An 18,332-nucleotide genomic window follows, 5' to 3' on the forward strand; every position below is an offset into this window, starting at 1 on the left:
AGTAGACTCCGTGTCCAATCCGAGGCAGAAAAACATATGAAAACATGAACACATTAACTTGATGCTTTCTCTGTTAAATCTAAAAAAGACACTACTGTAAATCAAGCAGACAACAACAGGTGATCAATTTGCTAGGGATATTAGATCCAATGTGGATCCAGGCACACCAACGTAAGGAATGAGACACCAACATTTTCTGGACATTCCTCATGAACACCTTTTTTTTCCAGCACTTGGGCTGTTGTTGCATTGCATGTGCTATCATAACAGCTGTTTATCACTTGACTGTCATTCAGAAAATGTCTTCCTGGATCAGATGATGATGTGGGAAAATACCAGGGCATATCTAATCAGCTGGACACCAAATGCACATCCAACAAGTATTATGCATAATTATTGAAGAACCATTTTAATGACAGTATCGATTTAGGTTTTAAGTATCAAGGTAAGGTGACTCTGTTGTTTACAACCATTTGATTTTGCAATCGCGTTCATTATTTTAGATTTGTATGCCCATGAAAACTGGTTTCACCCCGTAACATAAGAAGACGCTAAATGTTAGGTAGTTACAGTGCATTTCTGAGATCTCTATACAAGAAAAAGCCAGAGCCTGGCAGAAAATTTGCCAGATTATTATCAATGACGTATCAACAGCTGTAACAAGTTGTCCAGTGTGTGAAATCCTCACTGGTACCCTAGTTTAAAGGAAGACCACATACACTTAAACACTCAACTACAATCGAGAGATTAGAGAAATGATTCAGGTATGCACACACGCTCACCGCGCGAGAGTTCCTGGCCTCCTTCAGCACTTGTTTAGCAGCTTGAATCTCCTCCATCTCCCCTACTCCACGCAGCACACACACCTGCTGCTGCACACGCACACACAGACGCTCCATCACCTGGGAAACAGAGAACAGAGAAGCAGGAGGAGTGTCAATAAAGACATACAATGCATACATCGTGTGTGTGATTGAGAGACAATGAGTTGAGCCATCATCAGAGCAATAAGCCATCATTAGAGCAATATTATTGAGAGACAATGAGTTGAGCCCTCCTTAGAGCAATAAGCCATCATTAGAGCAATATTATTGAGAGACAATGAGTTGAGCCCTAGTTAGAGCAATAAGCCATCATTAGAGCAATATTATTGAGAGACAATGAGTTGAGCCCTCCTTAGAGCAATAAGCCATCATTAGAGCAATATTATTGAGAGACAATGAGTTGAGCCCTAGTTAGAGCAATAAGCCATCATTAGAGCAATATTATTGAGAGACAATGAGTTGAGCCCTCGTTAGAGCAATAAGCCATCATTAGAGCAATATTATTGAGAGACAATGAGTTGAGCCCTCGTTAGAGCAATAAGCCATCATTAGAGCAATATTATTGCTCTAACATGGCTCAACTCATTGTCTCTCAATTACACACATAAAACTAACACACATATACAGTGCATTCGGAAAGTATACAGACCCCTTGACTTTTTCCACATTTTGCAACGTTACAGCCTTACCCTAAAATGTATTAAATAGTTTTTCCCCCTCATCAATCTACACACAATATCCCATAATAACAAAGTAAAAACAGGTGTTTTAGAAATGTTTGCAAATGTATTAAAAATAAAAAACTGAAAAATCACATTTACATAAGATTTCAGACCCTCAGTACTTTGTTGAAGCACCTTTGGTAGCGATTACAACCTCAAGTTTTCTTGGGTATGACACTACAAGCTTGGCACACCTGTTTTTGGGGAGTTTCCCCCACTCTTCTCTGCAGCAGCTCCTCTCAAGCTCTGTCAGGTTGGACGGGGAGCGTCGCTGCACAGCTATTTTCATGTCTCTCCAGAGCTATTAGATCGGGTTCAAGTCCAGGCTCCGGCTGGGCCACTCAAGGACATTCAGAGACTTGTCCCGAAGCCACTCATGCATTGTCTTGGCTGTGTGCTTAGGGTCGTTGTCCTGTTGGAAGGTGAACCTTCGCCCCAGTCTGAAGTCCTGAGCACTCTGGAGCAGGTTTTTATCAAGGATCTCTCTGTACTTTGCTCGGTTCATCTTTCCCTCGATCCTGACTTGTCTCCCAGTCCCTGCCGCTGAAAAACAACCCCACAGCATGATGCTGCCACCACCATGCTTCAAAGTACGGATGGTGCCAAGTTTCCTCCAAACGCTTGGCATTCAGGCCAAAGAGTTCAATCTTGGTTTCATCAGACCGGAGAATCTTGTTTGTCATTTTCTGAATCCTTTAGGCGCCTTTTGGCAAACTCCAAGTGGGATGTCATGTGCCTTTTACTGATGAGTGGCTTCCGTCTGGCCACTATACCATAAAGGCCTGATTGGTAGAGTGCTACAGAGATGGTTGTCCTTCTGGAAGGTTCTCCCATCTCCCCAGAGGAACTCTGAAACTGTGTCAGACTGACCATTGGGTTCTTGATCACGTCCCTGACAAAGTCCCTTTTCCCACGGTTGCTCAGTTTGGCCAGGGGGACAGCTCTAAGAAGAGTCTTGGTGGTTCCAGACTTCTTCCATTTAAGAACAATGGAGGCCACTATGTTCTTGGGGACCTACAATGCTTCAATGCTTCAATACATGGAATTTTGGATTGGTCTCATGTACTAAACTGTGATGATCAAGCTTGGTATATTTTTAAAGATCTGTTTCTGTCTTCACTTGACTCTCTGGCTCCGATGAAACAAATTTGAATCAAACAGCGGTCAGAGAAATGGATCACTTCTGAGATCTTAGACCTCATAAGGAAAAGGGATTGATTACCTGGCCAGCTTCAGAAGGACAAATCTACAACCAGATTATGATAGTTATATTACCTGTAGAAACAAGACAAGATACAAAATGGATAAGGCTAAATTCCAACATTATATAGACGCCGTTAATGACAACTTACATCGGCCTTGTAAACTGTGGAAAATGTTAAAGGACATTGGCTCCAAAACTCCATCATAAGTTAAAATCCTGTACTATTGGTCTGGATATTGATGATGTTTTATGTTAAGACCAGGCAAAGGTTGGAGATTATTTTACCACATTTTTTTTACCAGTATAGCCTCGTCTCTGGTTAAGAAGTTACCCACCTGCTCTGGACACTATAGCCAGTCTTTCATGAACAACTTTTACCGTAGCAAAGGTATCACAAATGATTTGTTAGAGCTGTGCATGATAACAAAGGACAACGTTTTCCAATCTACTATGCTTAATGAGCACAAACAAAGAAACTGGGCTGGATAACCTTCCTGCAAGATTCATAAAGGATAGTGCTTGTGAATCGAGAATCTGTGGAATTTGTGGAAAGAACTGAAGACTGCTGTTCACAAATGCTCTCCATCCAACCTCACTGAGCTCGAGCTGTTTTGCAAGGAGGAATGGGAAAAGATTTCAGTCTCTCGATGTGCAAAACTGATAGAGACATACCCCAAGCGACTTACAGCTGTAATCGCAGCAAAAGGTGGCGCTACAAAGTATTAACTTAAGGGGGCTGAATAATTTTGCACGCCCAATTTTTCAGTTTTTGATTTGTTAAAAAAGTTTGAAATATCCAATAAATGTCGTTCCACTTCATGATTGTGTCCCACTTGTTGTTGATTCTTCACAAAAAAATACAGTTTTATATCTTTATGTTTGAAGCCTGAAATGTGGCAAAAGGTCGCAAAGTTCAAGGGGGCCGAATACTTTCGCAAGGCACTGTATGTCAGATACAGTAATGTGCAAACTCTTGCTTTATGCTGATGATTCAGACATACTGGTATCAGGGAAGGATACAGTTTACATAGAGGAGACCCTGAGTAAGGATTTGCATTTTGTTAGAGATTGGTTGTCTGACAACAAATTGTCACTACATTTGGGAAAAACTCGATTTTGCTTGGAAGAAATGTAGATTGCTTAGGGCTGACTAGATAACGGTAAACTGTGCAGGCAATGAGATTGAATCTAAAACAAGTGTATCTTATCTTGGTGTGTCCCTAGATCAATCCCTTTCTGGAAACCTGATTGCTGCCAGAATTCTTTCTAAATTGGCGGAAAAAATTGAAAATTTTATATCGTGACACTAGATATTTTAACATTAAAGTTAAGAAACTGCTTGTCTCAGCCTTGATTCAGTGTCATTTTGATAATGCCTGCTCTGCCTGGTATAGTGGGCTATCAAAAAAGCTGAAAAAGAGAATGCACGTCATGCAAAATAATGTTATCAGGTACTGTACAGTATATGCTGAATGTCCACCCTAGGACCCACATAGGGATACAGGAATTCCGGGAGGTGGGCTTGTTGCCTTTGGAGCCAAGAGTGGACCAATTTATTTGAAGGATCGGTATGATGTGCAATTAATAGATTGTTTTAATGTGAAATTAATATGGGTGATTTTTAAGGTTAGGGAGAAGTGCAGAGAATAGTGCCACTTTTTAGGATGTCAATATAAATGAATGTATTTAAGGTTGATTGTAATTTTGTCTTGCCTTTTAATCATTATATGTGTTATTGTTTTTACCATCGAGGACCACTTTGGAAACAAGCGTTTTAATTAATACTTTCAAGTGATATCCTCTGGATCCACATCGTACATTTTGTAGTATTTGTCTGTTACCCAAAATAAATTCAATTCAATGCTGCATAATTTTTTTGGTACCCTTCCCCAGATCTGTGCCTCGACACATTCCTGTCTCGGGAATGAATTTACCACAGGTGGATTCCAATCACGTTATAGAAACACCTTAAGGATGATCAATGGAAACAGAATGGACCTGAGTTCAATTTCGAGTCTCATAGCAAAGGGTCTGAAAACTTAGGTAAATAAGGTATATCTGTTTTTTAGAAATGTATAGGAACCAGTTTTTGCTTTGTCATTATGGAGTGTTGTGTGTAGATTGATTAGGACATTTATTTTATTTTATCCATTTTAGAATAAGGCTGTAACGTAACAAAATGTTGAAAAAGTCAAGGGGTCTGAATACTTTCAGAATAGACTGTACTTTTGCTACCTGTTCAGCAGTGCTGGTGACCAGGCCCTGGTGCAGCCGTAGAGCCTGTCTCTGAGAGAAGCGCTGAGTCTGGTTGTTCCTCAGCAGAGCACGCTGGATCTGATGGCCACAGATAAAAAACATTCACTCACACAGGCAATACTACTGTGTGACAATGTCAATGAAGCAGAGTCAATTGAAATGGAAAGGGCAGGGAGAGAGAGAGAATGATGGTGCCAGTAGAGAAAGGAAACATTGGAGGAAAGGAGAGGAAATGGAGAGGCAGAAGAAAGGAGAGGATGGTTAACAGAGGGAGCATAAGGAGCCCACCTTGGTCAGTGCCTGCTCTGTCCTCTCGGGGGCGCTACGGTACGCCTGGCTGATGTCACTGAGGGGGAGGGGCATGTACTGCAAGGTGAAGTTACTGGGAGAGAACACATCGGAGGTGAGAGAAAGACAAGGGGTTTGAGTTAGGAAGGAGACAGAGAAAGGAAAGAGATGGAGAGGAAGGAAACAGCGAAATGAAGGCGATAGAGAAAGATAGCTATAGAAAATTGCATTACAGACCCAAGGGTAAGGGTTAATATTCCTAGTAAACGGAATCCCTTCCAAAATACCCCCTTAATACCCCCAATGTGATCTATAGCCTAAACACAACCCTAGGCCATTTGAGATCGCAAGTTTCAATGTGTACAGTAAGCTAGGTTTGGTTCACATGTATCTGAGTTGATATATTAGCCAGCTAATTCTGAAAATTCTTTCTGAACAACAGGACATCAAAATTAGACATAGCTTCAGGCATCCCCATTTCTCTTGGAAGCTATTTATATCAACTTTCTCGCTTCCTGTATTTTGAGCGTACAAATTCATCAAAGGGGTCTGTAAAATAAGCTATAGCGAGCTATAACGGATTTAGAAGACTGAGTGTGTGTATGTGTGCGAGCATGCATGTGTGTGTTTGACGAACAAATCGTCTCACTGTTCAAGGGCTCGAGCCACATCCAGGAATCCTGTAGCTGAGGTGTTGTTACGATCCCACGTCACACTCCTTTCAGGACAGGGGAGAGGAAGTGTTAAAAACAACCATCACCATACCTGACAATACCCTCTATCTCTCTCCTTCCCGCTCTCTGTCTCTTGCCTGAGTGTGGTGTTGATCTGTAGGGCTTTGCTCAGCATCTTGGCTCCAATGTCCTCCAGGCTGTTCCCACTTAGGTCCACCTTACGTAGGCAGGTGTTACTACCCAGAGCATTTACTAGCACTGTACCGCGAGAACGCAGTCGCGAGTCAGCCAGGGAGAGGGACTGGAGGGCCTGAGGAGGGACAGGGAAGAGGGAGAGAGAAAGGGTGTGGCGTGAGGGAGACGGGAGAGGGCAAGGCAGTGGGGGTGAGATGGTTGGGTGAGAGGTAAGGGTGGAGACCAGGTGAAAGGTAAGGCAGTAGAAGAGGGTTGGACAGGACAGAGGACAGAGAAGGAGATGACAGCGGAGAGAGATGGTAAAACGCTGCTGTGAACAGTTGGGAGCAGTGCTGAGGAGAAACGTAGGAACTCAGCATTTGTAATAAACAGAGCGATGTGTCATAGCTTTGTACACAAAGTGAATCATTCAGAAGGCACAATATGTTACGTTCCACAGTAACAGAGCCATGGAGTGATATACATTAAGGAAAACACAATTTTGTAGAAGATAAAGAGTTTGAGAGAGTACCATGTCAAATACAGCATGTGTGTGTGGTGAATGTCAGTATTTGACCATGAGTTTTCACTGAGTAAATTAATGCCTATAGTGTTGGTGCGTTTGTGTAAAAACTCTGCAGTACAATCAGTGAATATAAAATGGAATATTATATTGTGTAATGTGTGAATGTTGACGCATTCTCACTCACACATTCCTCCTCCTGTATGAGTTGGACCAGCTTCTGTAGGATTTCCTCCAGCACCCTGTAGATAGAGCCATGGGGAGAGAGGCAGTTCAGGCTACACTCAGCAGGAGCTCTGGCACTAGTCATTTCCTGCCGCTATCGTAATCATCCCAGTCTGCCTGAGGAAAATCAAGCTGTGAAGCAAACTGACACACGCACACACATGCACGTGCACACGCATGCCCCCACAAACAGACACACACACACACACACACACACACACACACACACACACACACACACACACACACACACACACACACACACACACACACACACACTGTGCCTTTGTAGTGCTTTACCTGCTGCTCTTGATGTTGAAGTTCTTGCCCAGATACAGGTGCTTTAAGGAGGTGTGTCTGGAGAGAGCTGGTAGGACTGAGAGAAGGTCTGCATCCAGCCCTGTAAACACAAACCACAAACCCAACTACATCAAATAAACACTTTCTCTTCACAATTGGCTACCTGATTATTGCAGCTCAACGGGTGTAACTTTTGTTGACAATTTCGACAGCTTATGGAAACAAAACACATTTTACAAGGAAGATGGGATCCACCCGAATAATTTGGGTTCCTGGATCCTTTCACAGCATTATAAGGCTGCGTTGAGACAAGGACGTATCAATGACCAAAGCCCAGCTCGGTTAATACCTACCATTGTGTCGCTAAGTTGTCACAATGCCTCAGCAAATGTATATTATCCCAGGGGAGTTGGTAAACAATGTAAGTAACCTAATGTATGTCCCTCTAACTGCCCTGCTGATCCTACAGCTACTGTATGCAGTAATCATGTGCCTATGAACCAGAGATATACTGTTAGCACTCGGGCGGTGTGCCCAAGTAGGAAATACACTGTGTGCAGCTCACTCTGCACTAACATACATAACATGCGCATGAGAGGATCTGTGAGACGAATGGGAGAAACTCAACATATAAAGGTGTGACAAACTTGTAGCGTCACACCCAAGAAGACTTGATGCTGCCAAACTTATGTAAATTGAATATTAACATTTTTTTAATTGTAATAAATTAGCAAAAATGTCAACAAATTCAATGTTTGCTTTGTCATTATGGGTATTGTGTGTAGATTGATGAGCAAAAAAAAGAATTTCATGAATTTTAGAATAAGGCTGTAAAGTCAAGGGTTCTGAATACTTTCCGACGGCTCTGTATGTAGCTTAAGAAACACGGTTCATGAAATCAATAACTTGCTAGTAACAGATGACATTCATATTCTGACTATCTCTAAAACTCACTCAGATAATACCTTTGATGATACAGTGGTGGCAATACATGGTTATAACATATACAGAAAATACAGAAATGCTAATGGTGGAGGTGCTGCTGTTTATATTCAGAACCACATTCATGTAAAGCTTTGAGAGGATTTAATGTTAAATATTGTTGAAGTAATATGGCTACAGCTTCATCTGCCTCATCTAAAGCCCTTTCTGGTGGGAAGCTGCTATAGACCACCAAGTGCTAAAAGTCAGTATCTGGATAACATGAGTGAAATGCTTGATAATGTATGTAATATCAACAGAGAGGTATATTTTCTCAGTGATTTAAATATTGACTGGCTTTCATCAAGCTGCGCACTTAAGAAAAAGCTTCAGACTGTAACCAGTGCCTGCAACCTGGTTCAGGTTATCAGTCAACCTACCAGGGTAGTTACAAACAGCACAGGAATGAAATCATCAAGTATTGATCACATCTTTACTAATGCTGCAGAAATTTGCTTTAAAGCAGTATCTAAATCCATCAGATGTAGTGATCACAATATAGTAGCCATATCTAGGAAAACCAAAGATCCAAAAGCTGGGCCTAATATCGTGTATAAGCTAATAAGCATGCACCCATTAAGAAAATGACTGTAAAAACTGTTAAATCCTCATGGATTGATGAGGAATTGAACAATTGTATGGTTGAGAGGGACGAGGCAAAAGGAATGGCAAATAAGTCTGTCTGCAAAATCTATTGAGAAATCATGTGACTAAACTAAATAAAAAGAATAAGAAACTATACAATGAAACAAAGATAAATGATAGAAAGAATGATGAAAACAAGCTTTGGAGAACCTTAAATGAAATTAAGGGCAAAAAGGCAAACTCAGCTCCATCATTCATTGAATCAGATGGCTCATTCATCACAAAACCCACTGATATTGCCAATTACTGTAATGATTTTTTTCAGTTGCAAGATTAGCAAACTTAGGCATGACATGCCAGCAACAAACACTGACACTGCACATCCAAGTATAACTGATCATATTAGGAAAGACAAGCATTGTAATTTTGAATTCTGTAAAGTCAGTATGGAATAGGTGAAAAAAATATTGTTGTCTATCAACAATGACAAGCCACGATATTGAGGACGATATTTCCACTCCTACTTGCCGTATCTTCAATCTAAGCTAACTAGAAAGTGTGTGCCCTCAGGCCTGGAGGGAAGCAAAAGTAATTCTGTGTTACATTTGTCATAATAAGTGCACCAAAGTGCAGCGTGATCTGGGATCCACATCTTTTTATTACTAAGTGAAACTCACAGCAAAACAAAACAATAATCTCAAACAAAACATGACGCTAACAGTAGTGCTAACAGGCAACTATCCATATTCAAGACCCCACAAAACTCAAAGGGGAAATGAATGCGTAAATATGATCCCCAATCAGAGACAACAATAAACAGCTGCCTCTGATTGGGAACCATGCCAGGCCAACATAGAAATATAAATCACCTAGATGACCCACCCTAGTCACACCCCGACCGAACCAACACAGAGAATAAAAAGCTCTCTGTGGTCAGGGCGTGACATTCCGCTACCCATGAATAGTAAAGCCCCCTTTACTGGCTCAAATAGCCGACCAACCAGCCTGTTACCAACCCTTAGTAAACTTTGGGAAAAAATGGTGTTTGACCAGATACAATGCTATTTTACTCTAAACAAATTGACAACAGACTTTCAGCATGCTTATAGGAAGGACATTCAACAAGCACAGCACTTTCACAAATGACTGAGGATTGGCTGAGAGAAATTGATGATAAAAAGCTGTTTTGTTAGATTTCAGTGTGGATTTTGACATTATCGATCATAGTCTGCTACTGGAAAAACATATGTACATATATTGTGGCTTTACACCCCCTGCTATATTATGGATAAAGAGTTGCCTGTCTAACAGAATACAGAGGGTGTTATTTAATGGAAGCCTCTCCAACATAATCTAGGTGTGCCAGTGTGTCTATGTACACTACCGGTCAAAAGTTTTAGAACACCTACTCATCCAAGGGTTTTTCTAAATGTTTTACTATTTTCTACATTGTAGAATAATAGTGAAGACATCACAATTATGAAATAACACATATGGAATCATGTAGTAACCAAAAAAGTGTTAAACAAATAGCAACCCTTTGCAGTGATGACATCTTTGCACACTTTTGGCATTCTCTCAACCAGCTTCACCTGGAATGCTTTTCCAACAGTCTTGAAGGAGTTCCCACATATGTTGAGCAGTTTTTGTCTGCTTTCCCTTCACTATGCGGTCCGACTCATCCCAAACCATCTCAATTTGGTTGAGGTCAGGGGAGTGTGGAGGCCAGGTCATCTGATGCAGCACTCCATCACTCTCCATCTTGGTCAAATAGCCCTTACACAGCTTGGAGGTGTTGTCCTGTTGAAAAACAAATGATAGTCCCACTAAGGCCAAACCAGATGGGATGGCGTATCACTGCAGAATGCTGTGGTAGCCATGCTGGTTAAGTGTGCCTTCAATTCTAAATAAATCACAGACAGTGTCACCAGCAAAGCACCGTCACACCATAACAGCTCCTCCTCCATGCTTTACGGTGGGAAGTACACATGCAGAGATCATCCGTTCACCCAATCCGCATCTCACAAAGACGCAGCGGTGGGAACCAAACATCTCAAATTTGGACTCCAAACCAAAGGACAAATTTCCACCGGTCTAATGTCCATTGCTCGTGTTTCTTCGCCCAAGCAAGTCTCTTCTTCTTATTGGTGTCCTAGTAGTGGTTTCTTTGCAGCAATTTGATCATGAAGTCCTGATTCACGCATTCTCCTCTGAACAGTTGATGTTGAGATGTGTCTGTTGCTTGAACTCTGTAAAGCCTTTATTTGGACTGCAATTTCTGAGGCTGGTAACTCTAAAGAACTTATTCTCTGCAGCAGAGGTAACTCTGGGTCTTCCATTCCTTTGGCAGTCCTCATGAGAGCCAGTTTCATTTTAGTGCTTGATGGTTTTTGCGACTGCACTTGAAGAAACTCAAAGTTCTTGAAATGTTCCGTATTGAATGACCTTCATGTCTTAAAGTAATGATGGACTGTCATTTTCCTTTGCTTATTTGAGCTGTTCTTGCCATTATATTATATTATATGGACTTAGTCTTTTACCAAATAGGGCTATCTTCTGTATACCCCCCCCCCCCTCCCCACTACCTTGTCACAACACAACTGATTGGCTCAAACACACTAAGAAGGAAATAAATTCCACAAATTAACTTTTAACAAGGCACACCTGTTAAGTGAAATGCATTCCAGGTGACTACCTCATGAAACTGGTTGAGAGAATGCCAAGAGTGTGCAAAGCTGTCATCAAGGCAAAGGGTAGCAATTTGAAGAATCTCAAATCTCAAATAACACTTTTTTGGTTACTACATGGTTCCATATGTGTTATTTCATAGTTTTGATGTCTTCACTATTATTCTACAATGTAGAAAATAGTAAAAATAAAGAAAAACCTTTGAATGAGTAGGTGTTCTAAAACTTTTGACCGGTAGTGTATGCGGATAACACAACACTATACACGTCATCTACTACAGCGAGTGAAATCACTGCAACACTTAACAACGAGCTGCAGTTAGTTTCAGAATGGGTGGCAAGGAATAAGTTAGTCCTAAATATATAAAAAAATAAACTAAAAGCATTGTATTTGGCAAAGATCATTCACTAAACCCTAAAACTCAACTAAATCTTGAAATAAATTATGTGAAAATTTAGCAAGTTTAGGTGTCTAAACTGCTTGGAGTAACTCTGGATTCTAAACTGTCATGATCAAAACATGTTGCTACAACAGTAGCTAAGATGGGGAGAAGTCTGTCCATAATAAAGTGTTACTCTGCCACTATCAACAGGGCAGGTCATTCAGGCTCTAGTTTTGTCGCACCTGGACTACTGTTCAGTCATGTGGTCAGGTGCCACAAAGAGAGATATCGGAAAATTATAATTGGCTCAGAACAGGCCAGCACGGCTGGCCCATAAATGTACACAGAGAGCTAACATTAATAATATGCATGTACATCTCTCATTTACAAGTTCTCATTTACAATTGCGACCTGGCCAAGATAAAGCAAAGCAGTTCGACACATACAACGACACAGAGTTACACATGGAGTAAAACAAACATACAGTCAATAATACAGTATAAACAAGTCTATATACGATGTGAGCAAATGAGGTGAGATAAGGGAGGTAAAGGCAAAAAGGCCATGGTGGCAAAGTAAATACAATATAGCAAGTAAAACACTGGAATGGTAGATTTGCAATGGGAGAATGTGCAAAGAAGAAATAAAAATAGGATCATGGCTCAAAGTGGAGGAGATATTGATTTCATCACTACTTGTTTTTTGTAAGAAGTATTGTCATGCTGAATGCACTGAGCTGTCTGTTTAAACTACTAGCACACTGTTCAGACACTCATACCTGCCCCACAGGACATGCCACCAGAGGTCTCTTCACAGTTCCAAAGTCCAGAACAGACTATGGGAGGCGCCCAGTACTATGTAGAGCCATGGCTAAATGGAACTCTATTCTACATCATGTAACTAATGCAAGCAGTAGTGTCAGATGTAAAAAAAAAAAACCAGATAAAAATACACCTTATGGAACAGCGGGGAATATGAAGAGACACACACAGACATAGATAGATGCTTACACATACACATGATAAGACACGCACTCTACCCACACGTACAAATTGATTTAGTATTGTAGATATGTGGTAGTGGAGTAGTGGCCTGAGGGATCACAGTTAATGTGCTGTGAAAAGTGTTATGACATTTAATGTCATGTAATATTTAAACTGTATCTAACTGCCTTAATGGACCCCAGTAAGAGTAGTTGCTGCCTTGGAAGCAGCTAATGAGGATCCTTAATAAATACAAATACACAGCCCCCACAAATACAAAACTATCTCAAAAGTGTCAAGCACACAGACCACTCATACAAAACGTGCTAAAACACAAACAAAAACCTCACACAAAATAAGCTGACTGAGTGGTGGAGATTGCTAGTGTGTGCCACAGTGGTGTAGAGCTGTGGTTCTCAACTGGTTTCACCTTGGGACCCAGATTGAACCAGGATGTCTCAGTCGCGACCCAATATTCGCATCGCGAAAACTAATGGCCAAGATTCAATCAGAAAAACTATTTTTAATGCTATATTGATAGTAAATGTAGCAATTATATGAAAAGGTAATAACATTCTCTATTTCATTGTAAATAATAACATTTTCCCCATATTCTTGATGAAAAATGTTAATAAACTCACTGGCTTGAGGCCACAAAATCAACCAAAATAGCGCTGCTAATAGCTCCATATTGAAAACACTGTGACTGAAGAAAAATTGTTCAGAGATTACGTTATTTAATTATGTCATCATTTCTACACGCTTTCTACCTGGTTTAAGTTGATTAAGTTCAGAAAGGAGTATTTCTGTACTCAGACCTCTTTGGGTCACGACTTGTGTAGAGTGCAGTGTACCATATAGGGCCATAGTGGTGCAGTCTGTCATTGTGCTCACCGTTGTCAGAGATGTCCAGGGTGGCGATGGAGGAGACCCTGGGGAACAGCTCCTGGATCACAGAAGCTCCTGCAGATTTCAGCTGGGAGAGAGAGAGAGAGAGAGAGAGAGAGAGAGAGAGAGAGAGAGAGAGAGAGAGAGAGAGAGAGAGAGAGAGAGAGAAAGAGAGAGAGAGAGAGAGAGAGACAGAGAGAGAGAAAGAGAGAGAGAGAGAGAGAGAGAGAGAGAGAGAGAGAGACAGAGACAGAGAGAGACAGAGAGAGACAGAGACAGAGACAGAGACAGAGAGCGTGCGTGCAAGAGAGAGAGAGACAACATTTGTGGAAGGAGGACTTTCAAAGCACAATAAGACAAGACCTTGACAAAAGATAGTTTCTATGTACAGTGCCTTCAGAAAAGTATTCAGACCCCTCAACTTTTTCCACATTTTGTTATGTTACATCCTTATTCTAAAAATGTATAAATAGTTTTTTCCCCTCATCAATCTTGAGGTTTTGAGAAACTGAAATTGTCACGCCCTGACCTTAGAGAGCCTTTTTATGTCTCTATTTTGGTTTGGTCAGGGTGTGATTTGGGTTGGCATTCTATGTTCTTTATTTCTAGGTTTTATGTTTCTATGTTTTGGCCGGGTATGGTTTTCAATCAGGGACAGCTGTCTATCGTTGTCTCTGATTGGGAATCATACTTAGGCAGCCTGTTTGGCCACCTTAGGTTGTGGGATGTTGTTTTTTGTTAGCTCTGTGTAGCCTTCAGAACGTGACGGTCGTTGTTCTTCGGTTGTTTTGTTTGGTGTTGGGATTAAATAAAGAATCATGAACATGTACCACGCTGCACCTTGGTCCACTTCTTCCGACGGCGTTACAGAAATATCACATTTACATAGGAATTCAGACACTTTACTCAGTACTTTGTTGAAGCAACTTTGGCTGCGATTACAGCATCAAGTCTTCTTGAGTATGACGCTACAAGCTTGACACACCTGTATATGGGGAGTTTTTCACATTCTTATCTCCAGATCCTCTAAAGCTCTTTCAGGTTGAATGGGGAGAGTTGCTGCACAGCTATTTTCAGGTCTCTCCAGAGATGTTCAATCAGGTTCAAGTCCGGGCTCTGGCTGGGCCACTCAAGGACATTCAGAGACTTGACCTGAAGCCACTCCTGCGTTGTCTTGGCTGTGTGCTTAGGGTCGTTGTCCTGTTGGGAGGTGAACCTTCGTCCCAGTCTGAGGTCCTGAGCGCTCTGGAGCTGGTTTTCATTAAGGATCTCTCTGTACTTTGCTCCATTCATCTTTGCCTCCATCCTGACTAGTCTCCCAGTCCCTGCCACTGACTTCGCCACAGCATGACACTGCCACCACCATGCTTCACTCTAGGGATGGTGCCAGGTTTACTCCAGATGTGATGCTTGGTATTCAGGCCAAAAAGTTCAATCTTGGTTTCATCAGACCGTAGAATCTTGTTTCTCATGGTCTGAGAGTCCTTTAGGTGTCTTTTGACAAACTCGAAGCAGACAGTCATGTGCCTTTTACTAAGGAGCGGCTTCCATCTGGCCACTCTACCATAAAGGCCTGATTGGTGGAGTGCTGCAGAGATGGTTGTCCTTCTGGAAGGTTCTCCCATCATCCCAGAGGATCTCTGGAGCTCTGTCAAAGTGATCATCGTGTTCTTGGCCACCTCCATGACCAAGGCCCTTCTCCCCTGATTGCTCAGTTTGGCTGGGCGGCCAGCTCTAAGAAGAGTCTTGGTGGTTCCAAACTTTTCCATTTAAGAATGATGGAGGCCACTGTGTTCTTGGGGACTTTCAATGCTGCAGAATTTTTGTTGGTATCCTTCCTCAGATCTGTGCCTCAACACAATCCTGTCTCGGAGCTCTAAGTACAATTCCTTTGACCTCATGGCTTGGTTTTTGCGCTGACATGCACTGTCAACTGTGGGACCTTAAAGTGCATTCGGAAAGTATTCAGACCCCTTGACTTTTTCCACATTTTGTTACATTACAGCCTTATTCTAAAATGGATGAAATAGTATTTGGAAGTTTATTACAAATTAAAAGTGAAATATTACATTTACCACAGGTGGACTCCAATCAAGTTGTAGAAACATCTCAAATATGATCAATGGAAACAAGATGCACCTGAGCTCAATTTCGAGTCTAATAGCAAATGGTCTGAATACTGAAAATAAGGTATTTCAGTTTTTTCTAAATTTCTAGAAAGCTGTTCTTGCTTTGCCATTATGGGGTATTGTGTGTAGATAAATAGCTGCGCAGCAACACTTCTCATCCAACCTGACAGAGCTTGAGAGGATCTGCTGAGAAGCATCGAAGAAACTCCCCAAATACAGGTGTGCCAAGCTTGTTGCATCATACCCAAGACTCAATGCTGTAATAGCTGCCAAAGGTGCTTCAACAAAGTACTGAGGAAAGGGTCTGAATACTTATGTAAATGTGATATTTTTTTTATTTTTATTTTTTATAAATGAGCAAATATGTATTAAAACCTGTTTCTGCTTTGTCATTATGGGGAATTGTGTGTAGGAAAAAAAGGGAAGGGGTCTGAATACTTTCCGAATGCACTGTATATAGACAGGCGTGTGCCTTTCCAAATAATTTCCAATCAATTGAATTTAGCACAGGTGGACTCCAAACAAGTTGTAGAAACATCTCAAGGATGATCAATGGAAACAGGATGCACCTGGCCTCAATTTCAAGTCTCATAGCAAAGGGTCTGAATACTTATTTAAATAGGGTATTTCTGTTTTTTATTTTTTATAAATGTGCCCCAAAAAATGTAACCTGTCTGTCATTATGGGGTGTTAAAATGTTTACTTTATCAATTTCAGAATGAGGCTATAACGTAACAAAATGGGGAAAGAGTCAAGGGGTCTGAATACTTTCCGCATGCACTCTATATCTACTGTACACTAAGTCCTTACTTGAAACATAAGAAAAGAATGCCAGAGAGACAGAGATGGGAAATTATAAAGGCCAGCGGGAATTGAATGTTCTGTGTGCAGTGACAGACAAACAGACAGAAAGACAGACTTGTACCTCACAGCCACTGATGTCCAGGTGAAGGTCATTAATGTGAGGGTTTGTGGTCAGACCTATGAAAAGAGACCTAAAGAAAGACAGAATGGGAAGAAAATACAAACAATATGTGATAGGTGGAAAGGATATTGACTTGTTTTACAACACCAAAGACCATTTTCCTCCTCCTCTGTCTGCAAGTTCACACCCTTTAACTCAGTCTCAAGTGCCATAGTGACCAGTGTGTTGTGCAGCTAAACTTGCCACTGTCATTCTAGTGAGCTGTAGGTGTGTGAGAGAGAGCAGGAGAGAATTGGAGAATAGGGGAACTGACCTCAGGGCATCAGGGGGCAGCTTCATAGAGGCCAGGCTGACATGGGTGAGACTGAAGGCCGAGCTGAAGAACTGACGGAACAACGGCAGGGTCTCCTTCACTTTCCTGGGAGAAGAGAGAGGTCAGAGGGAGGTGAACGAGAGAGGAGAGGGAGAGCAAAAGGAGGTATAGATGAGTGGTATAAAGTGGCGAGAGGATTGAGTTTAAATGAGAAAGAGAGAGAAAATGAAGCTGGCCAAAGAGGAGGGAGCAAGTTGGGTCAGAAGATAAACAGCTCTGCTTAAATATTCATGAGTCTTATCTATGCAGACGGCTCTGCAAGTTCTCGTTTAAATCGACCCCGACACACCCACAGAGAGGAAACACAATGTTCCAGTGGTTCCCACAAAGCTCATTTCTGATTTCTCATTTGAGGGAGCAACAGAGATAAAGGCAGATAGAGAGAGTGAAAAGAAAGAGAGAGAGAGCAAAAGATGAAGCCTGAGGATTCTTGCCTGAGGATTCTTGCTAAAATTAGTGTTCTATCTTCACTCAGAGCCTCAAAGCGTTTTTCTGCCACATCACACCAAATAAATAGTTCATCTCAAATATGTGACTAACCTGTGTGAGAAGGAATTTTTGGAGAGATTCAAGTAGGAGAGATCAGCACAACACCCCCTCAGCAGAGCCCCAAATAGCTACGCGAGAGACGAGAGACAGTTGTGTTGTGCAATTTTAGTGGGAAAGAGAAAAAGATAGGGTTTGAGGATTATAGAGGATGAAAAACAGAGACAGAGGTTGCAAAGGGTGTAGAGAAACTCATTAAATCCTACATTATATAAGTGTGCAAATGAAAATCTAACTCACAGAGCCACTAGATACTCACAGAGTCAACAGCACAGTCAGTGTCAGACAGGTCCAAATGGACCAGACAATTAGGCTGGGAAAGGAAAAGGTACAGATTCTGTAGAAAGGGAGAGAAAAGATTATAATGTTTAACTGAGAAACTCACGCATAAGGCATAATCAGTGCGTTTACTTTACCTTTGGTTTGTATACAAAGTGTGAGTGTATGTACACTGAGTTTACGAAACATTAGGAACACCTTCCTAATATTGAGTTGCAACCCCTTTTGCCCTCAGAACAGCTTCAATTTGTCGGGGCATGGACTACAAGGTGTCAACAGTGTTCCAGAGGGATGCTGGCCCATGTTGACTACAATACTTCCCACAGTTGTGTCAAGATGGGGTCACAGTTGGCTAGATGGGGCCTCCCGAGTGGCGCTGTGGT

General features: G+C 41.5%; 1 protein-coding gene across 4 annotated transcripts in view; it reads right to left on the reverse strand.

The window, feature by feature from the left end:
• Positions 1-18,332, reverse strand: part of LOC110521686 (capping protein, Arp2/3 and myosin-I linker protein 3) — a 51,327-nt gene that overhangs the window by 19,636 nt on the left and 13,359 nt on the right. For all 4 annotated transcript variants that reach the window (XR_002473179.2, XM_036968670.1, XM_021599448.2 and 1 more), the window contains 12 exons: positions 17,930-18,007; positions 17,665-17,741; positions 17,065-17,169; positions 16,752-16,821; positions 13,704-13,785; positions 7,191-7,290; positions 6,853-6,907; positions 6,106-6,278; positions 5,944-6,012; positions 5,295-5,388; positions 4,986-5,084; positions 783-902 (listed from right to left, as the gene is read on the reverse strand). Coding sequence is in view for 3 of the 4 variants with exons in the window: in XM_036968670.1 (XP_036824565.1) it covers positions 783-902; positions 4,986-5,084; positions 5,295-5,388; positions 5,944-6,012; positions 6,106-6,278; positions 6,853-6,907; positions 7,191-7,290; positions 13,704-13,785; positions 16,752-16,821; positions 17,065-17,169; positions 17,665-17,741; positions 17,930-18,007 (1,122 nt within the window). In the remaining variant the exon portion in view is untranslated. The remainder of the gene's footprint in view (positions 1-782; positions 903-4,985; positions 5,085-5,294; positions 5,389-5,943; positions 6,013-6,105; positions 6,279-6,852; positions 6,908-7,190; positions 7,291-13,703; positions 13,786-16,751; positions 16,822-17,064; positions 17,170-17,664; positions 17,742-17,929; positions 18,008-18,332) is intronic.

The sequence above is a fragment of the Oncorhynchus mykiss genome, chromosome 30, assembly GCF_013265735.2.
Source record: "Oncorhynchus mykiss isolate Arlee chromosome 30, USDA_OmykA_1.1, whole genome shotgun sequence".
Taxonomy (NCBI): Eukaryota; Metazoa; Chordata; class Actinopteri; order Salmoniformes; family Salmonidae; genus Oncorhynchus; species Oncorhynchus mykiss.